The sequence below is a fragment of the Idiotropiscis lumnitzeri genome, chromosome 5 (assembly GCF_059441095.1).
Source record: "Idiotropiscis lumnitzeri isolate Australia: NSW breed Sydney's pygmy pipehorse chromosome 5, RoL_Ilum_1.0, whole genome shotgun sequence".
In the NCBI taxonomy this organism is placed as follows: Eukaryota; Metazoa; Chordata; class Actinopteri; order Syngnathiformes; family Syngnathidae; genus Idiotropiscis; species Idiotropiscis lumnitzeri.
In genome coordinates this window covers 29,510,378-29,521,064 of record NC_142395.1, presented here as the reverse complement: position 1 = coordinate 29,521,064, position 10,687 = coordinate 29,510,378, and the positions used below count along the sequence as shown (strand labels likewise).

At 42.5% G+C, this 10,687-nt stretch overlaps 1 protein-coding gene across 1 annotated transcript; it reads left to right on the top strand.

Annotated features, from left to right (window-relative positions):
• Positions 1–347: 347 nt before the first annotated feature.
• LOC148337617 (BTB/POZ domain-containing protein 1-like) lies at positions 348–7,538 on the top strand. The gene is made up of 8 exons (XM_088295352.1): positions 348–904; positions 3,526–3,682; positions 4,458–4,563; positions 4,635–4,832; positions 5,324–5,453; positions 5,528–5,615; positions 6,885–7,031; positions 7,114–7,538. The coding sequence occupies exons 1-8, from the start codon at positions 489–491 to the stop codon at positions 7,270–7,272; spliced, it is 1,401 nt and encodes a 466-aa protein (XP_088151478.1). The 5' UTR covers positions 348–488; the 3' UTR covers positions 7,273–7,538.
• Positions 7,539–10,687: the final 3,149 nt, after the last annotated feature.

Below are 10,687 nucleotides of genomic sequence, written 5' to 3'. Positions count from 1 at the left end.
GCCACCCCAGTGAAAAGAATCTCGAGACACGCCCCTGGAAAAGGGGGTGAATCAAATTAGGTGCACACTCAACTTAAAAGTGGCATTGTCACAAGTAGGGGATCACACAACATACAAAATGAATGTTGCACCTTTTTATAAAATGGGACGCATTAAACAAACGTCCTATAATTTAATTTAATTACATACAAAGTCATATTTAAGTATTTTTAACTGAGGTCGCTAATATTTGTGTTAAGGTGTATTGTTCTGTAATACTTTGTTATCAAGTGGTGAAAGTAAAATATGTGAAATAATCAAATTGTTTTTTGTCAAGTGAGCGTTTATCAATAAAGTTGAGTGTTCGCGCCGCCGACGTCATTCTTGGAGCGACGCGACTGAGGCTAGCTAGTCTAATAGATAGCAGGTGGCTGGACATCAAAGTTTAATGGCTACCACGTAACCAAATCCAATAAACACAGTTGTGGCTTGGGAACGTCAGTGAGTCTATGGCGACCGGTGGCGGTGGCGGTGGCGGCTCGGCGTCAAACAATGACGTCCAAGAGTCCAGCTCGGCTCAGAGCGAAGCTCCAGTTGCGCTCTCCAATGCCCCGACCGCCACTCTCGGGCCGTCCGCCTCCCCGCCGGTGCTTGCCGGTCACCGGGAGCCCGGCGCGTACAACTGGCAGGCGACGAAGAGCTCCTTGAAGGAGCGCTTATCGTACCTCTTCAACAATGAACTGCTTAGCGACGTCAGGTTTGTCGTGGGGAAGGCCAGACAGACGCAGAGGATCCCGGCCCATAAGTTCGTTTTGGCCGCTGGCAGTGGAGTGTTCGATGCCATGTTCAACGGGGGGATGGCGACCTCCTCGGCTGAGATTGAGCTGCCCGACACCGAACCAACAGCTTTTCTCTCTTTGCTCAGGTGGGTCGACAAGACGCAGGTGGTGCACATGGTTGTGTTTTGAAGCAGTTCCCCACTGCTTCTCGCACTCATTAGCAGGGGCGTAGCTATTACTTCCGATGTGGAGGGGAAACAGTGAATGCCTTCTTGCATTTAACCGATCCGAAGAATAGAAAATAAGTAAACTGCTTATCCAATGCTAGTTGAGGCAAAACACAATAGCAAGTAAGACAGATTTTCAATTAAATGCTGCAGTGCAAAGACTGAACACACCAATTCTGAAAACTGCCATTTTTGCCAGCAAGCCTGTTGCACCCATTTTTTTTTAAACAGTATTAAATAAAAAAAAATTGAGGGTGGAACAGAAGTGGATTTTCAGTCCCACAGAAAATATCCCTTCCCAACAAAGTAACGTAACATAGAAAAATGAATCCTTTCCGATTCCATCCTGATGAAAAACTCTCATTCCGTCCTGCTCCCATTCGCGCATGACTCCCACTCCCGTACCGCTCCCGTTTTGGAGGTCAGCTCCAGTCATTAAAAATGTGTTTTTACGCATGTGTTTTTTGTTTTTCCCCTACTTGATAATCCCGCTTCCTTCGGCTCTTGTAAATATTCTATCCTGTACCGTCCCAATCCCATGATTGACGGTTAAATTGACACCCTTGTATCTCACGGGACCTCTCGGGATTCTCCTAAAAATGTCACCCTATAATCCAAATCCTCAGATTCCCAAAGAACCACGTGAACAGTCCATACACATGCATGTTCTAAAAAAATTGCTGTGATTTCTTAGGAATGTTGTAGAAGTGATCATTTGAAAATGTAAACATTGGCAGAGATTTATTGAGATCAAGTTCTGCATATTGCGAGGGAAATCATTGTGAGGAATCAATAACAGTGTCTTCACATGAATAAAGTCCAACAAAACCTCCACACACGCAATAAATATATATATATAAATATATATGCACACACGCACACCTGCATTGTGAGCAAAATTGCTCACACTCTATACTTTAGTATGTGTGCAGGTACTTGTGTAAGAAACAATTATGCTAAAAGTAGAAGTAGTGATTCAACTAATTGACTTAAGTAAAATTAAAAACAAATTCAGAATCTGCTAAAAGTGGAAATACATTTTATTTGCTCTCCTCAAAGCCTCGAAAAACTTTAAATACTGCCATCTAGTGTTCACATGGGCAAATGATTTTCAATGCCATAGACGAGACGGGAAGTACTGGGGCAACGAAATACAGTCTAGCAAATTATCCATAGGTGTGAACGTTTGTCTGCACGTTCCCTGTGATTGGCTGCGACTAGTCCATGTTTGTATCCCGCCTCTCGCTTGAAGTCATCCGAGAAAGGCTTCAGTTACTCATCGGAATAAGCAACCGGTTGAACAATGAATAAGTAAACAAGATAAATGCCATGACTGACCAAACATTTACGGGCAGTTTTCGGTTCTTCCTCTCTCTCATGTCGTTTACAACTTTGGGATCAGTGAAGTGGCATGTTGCTCGCGAGTCTTTCTAATGGCAAAGTCGTCAGAGTGGACTTTCAAGTTGTCACTGTGGGTCCGACTCTGACTGGTATTAATGGGCCTGTGACGAGATGAAAGGAGAGCTTTGTAAGCGGTGTCATAGGCCACCTTCGTGTTTAGTGCTTGTGTTTCCACTTTGTAATCAATGGCCTCTATTGCTGCACAGTCAAAACGCCAGGATGGCCGAGTGGTCTAAGGCGCCGCGTTCAGGACCCAGTCTCCCCAGGAGGCCTGGGTTCGAATTTATTATTTATTTAATTAATAATTTATTATTATTATTATTATTCACGGTCCAGTCCGTCCTTGATCTTATTTTCCCAAAGTCATTCAGGTGTCCTTCAGATATAGGTACGGGAATGTCAATTTATTAGGATCATTTTGTGCTTAAAAAAAAGAAATGATAATTGCCGAACTAACGTACTACTTGCCCTTTTTTTTTTTTTACCCTTGCGGCATCCGCCCGCTTGTGACTCGAACCCGAGTTGCCATCACGTCGCTTGCTTGGAAGTGGAGAGCGCTCGCTGCTGAGCTAAAATCCTGGGCTGCCAGCTCAGTGACCAGTACCATCTTTTAAGGTTCTGAAGAGTAAAGTTTTACGAACGTACAAGCACGCTGCTCAAGCTGGTATTATTTTCCACCACGGCTATATTGACATGCCCCGCAAATGGGCAAGGATCGACACAGCCGCCCAGTGCACTTTTAATTGTTTAACTGAGCAAACCGTAACAAAATAAACAAAAAGTGTATTTGTGTTGCTGTGGCCGCAAGTGAAGCTCAGGCTGTCGGCACGCAGAATTGCCAATGGTGAGCCACTTGGCAGCCAACTTGCGCTCACAACAGTCAACTCTACAATCTCAGTCATTGACTCCCACGGCATTCACCAAGCCGGGCCCACCTGTTTAAGCCACACACACTCAAAGTCACAGATAGTAGCGTGTAAGGATGGTGACCCTCAGTTGACAAAAATAAAACGTGCATCTCACATGAACATTTTGTTTCTGTTTAATGTTGTTTTTATTACAGTTTGTAAAAAAAAAAAAAAATTGTGAGACGTTGGCGTGCATTGATAACTGCAAGTTTTCTCTGTTCTTTTGCACAGGTTCCTGTACTCCGATGACGTTCACATCGGTCCAGGGACTGCGATGTCCACTCTGAACATAGCCAAGAAATACGCTGTCCCTGCTCTGGCCACTCACTGTGTGGAGTTTGTCAGCAAACACCTGAAAGCAGACAACGCATTCATGTTCCTCACGCAGGTTCATGCCGTCACTTTCTGGTCGTACTTGCACCATGACTGAGCTTAATGTTCATTTTCTTGACAAATATTGTGCAGACAAGAATGGCATGGCAGTGATTATATTGCTAGTCAAAGAGTCACCCTTGGTTAACTAATCGAGTTATTTGTCAATCGCAGCATATCGCGTCAGCAATCAGCTGCTCTTACATAACCGACATTAGTGTACAGCTTGAATTCTTTACGGTATCGACTAGTGATAGACCGATATTTGGCATTTTGCCGATTATTTATTTTATTTTTTTTAACTTTCACGGCCTATAAATTAAACGCTGGTTTATTTTGGCTCGCTGTAGCATACCTTTCGCTCTCTCTGCTGTGCTCGTGGCCCTACCTGCAGAAGCAGATTGTCCCGCCCACAGCACTATCTGGTTGGTTCCTTGTAGCGGCCAATCAGCAATAAGCTGCCTATCACATGCGCTACGGGAGAGCTCCCTCGAGGAAAGTATGGCGACTTAGCTGAACTTTAAATAAATGTCAGTCTACTACAACTCACAACTAATAGAAAACTATTTGACGTTGTAAACTTTAAAGCGATGTTTGTTTTCATTGAACTATAAGACATGCAGCTGAGCATATCGGTCTATCACTAGTATCGACTCCGAATACAATTTCAACCTAAATGGCAAATGATCACTGCTCCATCATGATTTTTTTTTTTTTTTTTTTTGGGGGGGGGGGTTGATTTATCTGAAAAGATTATTGTGACGAAATGTATGATGCTCTTGCGTTTGCAGGCAAGGTTATTTGATGACTCTCAGATTGCCAGCCTCTGCTTGGACACCATCGACAAAAGCACTGCAGAGGCAGTAAATGCAGAAGGGTTCACTGATATCGACCTTGGTAAGAGATCCATCTGTTACTGTAACATTTCCATAACTATTGCTTGTTAATGATTATTTTGTGTGCTGCAGACACTCTATGTGCAGTTCTTGAGAGAGACACGTTGAACATCAGGGAGAACCGTCTCTTTGAGGCTGTGGTACACTGGGCCGAAGCGGAGTGCAGCAGGCAACAGCTTCCAGCAACCTCGGAGAACAAACAGAAAGTACTTGGAAAAGCCCTGCCGCTCATCCGCTTCCCGCTCATGAGTGTGGACAAGTTTCCTACAGGTGAGATAAGTACATACTCACTTTGTTCTCAAAGTTCCATCATCATGACCAAACTGTAACGACAGTAGTGTTCTAGGTCAAAGTGTTTGTCAAAAATGTAACAGAGGATTTTATTCCTAAAAAGTTTAATTTATTATTAAGGTCACTGTAGAGTCATGCGCAGTTTAAACGTTAATACATCACTTAAATATACGAAACAAATAAAAACTGTACTTAACTTTTCAAGTCAAATATATTGCACATGAAAGTCCAATCAAAATTGTACTAAAATGAAGTTTAAAAACAAACAATACTCAAAGTTTAAACATAATATTCTATTAAATTCATTACAACTGAACTGTACTCATGCAGTCGCCAGATTTACATGCAGACTTTTTTTTTTGGGTCATTGCGAGTCAAATTGAAAAGTATATCAATGTTGATCATGTTGAAATGTTTTGCCTCGTCTGGAAATGTGTGAAATCTCTTTTTACACTTCCCGTATATTCCAGCAAACCCCAAACCACGGCCCAGCAACAATGACAGGCCCCGCTGCTGCCTCCGCGGAGAAGAATGCAGCATTAATAGATTTCAGCATGTCGAGAGTCGATGGGGCTACAGCGGGACCAGTGACCGAATCAGGTGAGATGAAAAAAATAAAGGCACATTTGAGCCGTTCACAGACACCTGCATTTCTCAATTATGTCTTTATGTAGATTCAACGTCAGTCGACGAATATCCATTGTGGGTTTTGGTCTGTACGGGTCCATCCATGGACACACGGACTATCAGGTCAACATCCAGGTAACGTTAACCGCTGCTTTGTTTTTAATGTGTGATGTCATTAACATGACACATGACGCACCTGGCGTGTCGTCATTGACAATGCGTCGGCAGTCTGGGTGCTAGAATTTCTTGGATGAAATGTGCCCTAAATAACACAACGGAACACGTCACGTGTAATGAACGTAACGAGCGGTATTGCAGTCATCAAAAAGTCAAATGTCAAGTGCGCGCTCACTGAGTGAGTTGATGCAAATGAAATGTCGCCACTGTGTTTCAAATTTTGAAGAGAGTTCATACGTCAGTGACGGGCAAATGAAGCTTTTATGAACCATTTGAAGCAATCGATTCAAAATGGTTTGAGAATTTGATTTTTTTATTCTCCACCGTCGTTTCTTTTTAGGGTTTACTCGAGTTCATTTAGAGAATGAAACGGTTCTTGCATCGGACGTCGCGGTTGTTTTTCTCCAGACTGAACGGAGTGTCGGAACCGTGTTCCGCGGCAATTTTATTTCCGGGTTTGAAATGTGCGCCCGCAGCTTCGGTTTCTGAATGCCCATCACTAGTTTACATGTTATGTAGGTAATATTTCCTCTCAACTAGTGGAGCTTGATTCAACTAGTTCTAATTTGTAGCGCTCTGTGTTTTGCCCAAGTTGAAATTCGTGATGGTGATATTTGTGAGAGTATGTAAATAGTTTGTGTATTTTTAATCATGTTTTTTATACACTATTTGTATCAATGATAATTACACACACACTCACAGACACGCACATCATTGCTTCAGCACACATGCGCACACCCACACGCTTGTTTTAAGTTTCACTTTCCATAGGTTTCGTTTTTCTTTGAATAAAGTCCAGAGGGATGGGCGAAGAAGCCAGTGAGAGTGCGGGAGAGTGAACTGGCAAGACGTCTACTTCACTTCCTGGCTTCTCCTCCCATCGCGATGGAGAAAAGACAAAACCTTCCCTGGTTATTCCTCTGGTTCTCTGCATTTAATTCAGTCTAATGAAGGCGTCAGGACCTTTTAAACCTGACAATATTCAGTCATGTTTTCTGTTCAATATGTGACAGAACGACGAGGCAAATATGGACAGGCAACCTTACGACGTGACTCTCAGTCAAAATATTGTGATTTTCCGAGAATGATTATCTCGTCTCGTCTTGCGCGCATACATTTTGGAGATAATCGTTTGTTTTAAGGACATAGAAGTCACATTAAAAGACTTGCAGGCTAGCCACGCCGCTGTGAACGTCACAACTCACCCTTTTCTTTTTTCTTTTCTAGATATTGGAAAGCGACAAACACCTTACTGTGGGCCAGAACGACACCGGATTCAGTTGTGACGGCTCATCCAACACCTTCAGGGTAATGTTCACCGAGCCTGTGGAAATCCTTCCGAACATCAGCTATACTGCATGCGCCACCTTAAAGGTGAGACGCAACTTCTTAACAGCAACTTTGATCGAGCAAACGACCCATGACGAATCATCTTGTTTGCTCATTTTCGATTTAGGGACCTGACTCCCACTACGGAACGAAGGGGATGAAGAAAGTCACCCAGGAGTCAGCAACAGGGACTAAGACAACATTTGTCTTTTTCAAATCCCCCGGAAACAATAACGGTACCTCAGTGGAGGACGGACAGATACCGGAAATTATCTACTATACATAGATTGACGTGCGAAGACTTCACATGGCTTGAGTTGTTTTGTGCTTCATAATCCCGGGATATGAACACGGAGTGGCAGCTTGTTTATAGCGAAATGCACAGACACAAGGATTGTTTCAAGCGGCAGAGTTTAAAAAAAAAAAAAAAAAGGCCACTTTCTGCTTTAATGTTATTAGATGTAAATTATGTAAATGATGCGACAAAGCAAATGTCCTCCATCGGCGCTGCACAATAAAGATTGGAGAGTTGCTTGGAGGCAAACGAGCAAATGTTCTCAGCCACAGGCTGCTCGTGGTCTTGTTAATCTTGCATGACTCAAACTTCAATTTGAGTGGTTATGAAAAGCCGTTTGAGGATTTATTTGATATTTCTTGATAACCAGCTCAAGAGCCAAGTACGAGATCCATCTTTGCCCTCCATAGTAGGGACGGGCGAGTACCGATACCAAGTATTTTTTTTAAGGTATCGGGTACTCGTGGATGCTGCCGATATCAGCCACCGATACTTAAGGCAATAGAAAATACTAGTGACATAAAATTCTGATCGTTAACATCTCGATCGTCACTAGTAGTACTATTCCCAGGTTTAAGTCACATCACGCACACAAATGTCACGTCTATGTTTGATGTATGAAAGTGGGAGAAGGCATGTGCTGTGTGCCACCCCGCTACGTTCAAGAACGAAACATTGGAAGCGTTTGCATGTGTTGAGGAATATTTTGTCTTTTTTATGGGTTGCTTGCCTCAGACAAAGCGAGTTCGGCCGCCATGAAAATACCCCGGCTAGCTTTGCGCTAGATAGCAGCTTGTACGACAAGCGGATGGCTGGATTGAGCCCAGGAGGATCAGCGCTTCAGAAAATGGATGGTTGGAGGAACACTCTGAGTTCTGTCGTTTGAAAATGTGTGGCACGGGAAACTGGTGGTTAAAGTAAGTATCTTAAAACAAAGGTTGGTGCTCCGTTGCCGTTTGTGCGTCTTTATGCTCCATATGTTTTCAAAAAAAAAAAAGGGGATTTGATGCTCCACTCTAGCCACTAATTTTTTCCAACAAAAAAAAGGTTTGCAAAAATGACAAGTATCAAGATGAATCAATGTTAACTGAGTGTGCAGAGACCTTTTCGGGGTTGGTGCTTAAAGTTGGAAAATTGGGCTTGATTTTTTTTTTTTAAATTGAGGGAACTATTTAAATATAACGTGTGCTAAGATAAAAATGCTTTTGGCGGCCAATACAAATTTATAGTTGAACAATTGCATAAGGAAATCAAGAACATTTTATGGGTTGAGGCCTGCGCTAAAGACAATGGACGGGGATACTGTAATCAGATTACATTTTCTACACAAATGAAAAGCTTTCAAGGTCAAATGAAAGGATTTCAATTTGTGCCGTCAATCCAATTTAATTATTTTAATAAACAATCAAAAATAATTACTTGAAGGTGAATAACTTTCAGGTTACACCAAATTAATAATTTTTTTAATTAATCAAAGCCTCAATATCAAGTGTGACCGATTACTTTGATTTGTTTACGTTCATCCAGTTTTTTATTTGTTTCAATGTGCAAGATACGATTATTTAAATTTAAATACTTATTTTTAATCAAAGGAACTGGGTTCCTCTCAATTTGGCATGGGCCGCTTGTAATTAAATGTAACTGTACGGCCTGTACAAAATGGTCCTGGTGTGAGATGCTTTTCTTTCCAGCTCACTTCACAGCAACATCAACAAGCAAGGACACGTTGCGTGTGTGTCCAGCTGGTAGAGTTATGCAATCGCTTTTTAATGACGGAGGACTGGCTGATCATTAATTAACATATGAACCTACTGGATATAGGACTGTTTGTGATTTGCAGTAGGATTGGCCCTGGAGCTGATGAATCACGTGTGAAACCTCAATGATTTGAATTTATCGGCATTGTTTAAACAACACATCACTGATGTGATTCAAATCCTCATAATTATGATATTTCTATCTTGACATACACGCAATCCTGTTAGAAAAAAACGTTATAGCCATCTAGAGGAAGGGAGAAAAAAGTGCGCTTCGTGAGTTGATTTAGCAGACATGACATCAAGCTAATTGCTCCGACCAGGGGTAGACTAGAAGCCCCCTAAGAAAAATGTAAAAAAGAAAAAAATCTAAATCGTTGGAATATCAACATACACAATAATTGGAAAGGGCTATTTGGTATCTTGTTTTATGTGTTTCCTGCACTGGCGCCCCTTAGTGGGCATTTATGCCATTACACGGCGTCAGTACAGTATCGCCCATCAGACTCGCGTTAATATTTACAAGCAAGTTTGTGTAGGCATATCCTTTAAACACGCACAGGGTTTATTTTGTAATGTCAAAATATTCAACTTGCCTCAATAACTCTTCTTTGGATTCCCACCAATTAGTAGAATTATTTCAATGTTGAAATTTAACAAGACCGTTATGGTCCAGAGAAACGGCTGAGATGAATAAAGGCTCCATCTAGTGGTCTGGAAGGGAATTCCGGATGGGTTTTACCCACCTTTACCTACCACGGAGAAATTAAATGACATGCTTTATTGCTGCTTTTTTTCTTCAGAAAAACAAACTAAAAAATAAACACGAATTACTGCCATGACTGTAATTACCCACACAATGTGCTTATTCTCCATGTCCCCGCTAGATATAATCAGACTAACAAGCAGAGAGCACTTTCTTTACACGGATGACCTGAGCGTCTGCATGATTAAATTACAGTGCAGTCGAACGAGCAAAGCAATAAAATGCATCCTCTTAAGTCCGAGAGTATGCATGAGTGTATATTCTTACGACTGCTCGCACTTTTATTCATTGCTATACATCTTCTTTAGGAGGCTGGGGGGTATTTATTTCATAGGAGAGTGACTTTTTCTATTCACACGTGTCACATGCTGCATGAATGCTGCGCTGGCCTGGGCCAACCTTAACCCCCCTTGCACTTTCCAACACCAGATGTAGGTCGCAGAGTGCTGCAGGGGTTGCATGCATGCAGGGGGGAAAGGGGGGGGGGCGGCGGTTGACTTTAGACGTGGGTTGGGGAGGGGACTGATGATTGCAGTCTCCACCAAGCAAGGACATGGCCCCCAGCACACTGTCTCCATGGCTGTCACTTTGCATCATCCCAAAGAGGACGCACAAAGTCTGACAGGCTGCCAGACAGGCCGAGGGGATTGTCATGGCTCCTTTCGCTACTGCCGCTGCTCTCCCGACTGTTTTTCCTCGTGTGCGCTCGCCACCTCGCATAATGCATTAACGACGCACTCATTAAAATGTAATGGACATCGAATGGGGTCACAAGTTTAGTACTTCGCTAACAAGCAAGGTGTGTCACAGCATGCGAGATGGTGATGGTCGTTAATCCGTATTAATGCACTATTGGACACTTTCACTTTTTTTTTTTTTAGGA

What these genes read in the sequence shown, in the direction of transcription:
- LOC148337617 (XM_088295352.1), top strand. Translation starts at nt 489, where the DNA reads ATGGCGACCGGTGGCGGTGGCGGTGGCGGCTCGGCGTCAAACAATGAC. An exon ending in GTTCACTGATATCGACCTTG is followed by an intron (nt 4,564 to 4,634) that starts GTAAGAGATCCA and finishes TGTGTGCTGCAG; the next exon opens with ACACTCTATGTGCAGTTCTT. An exon ending in CTGCATGCGCCACCTTAAAG is followed by an intron (nt 7,032 to 7,113) that starts GTGAGACGCAAC and finishes TTTTCGATTTAG; the next exon opens with GGACCTGACTCCCACTACGG.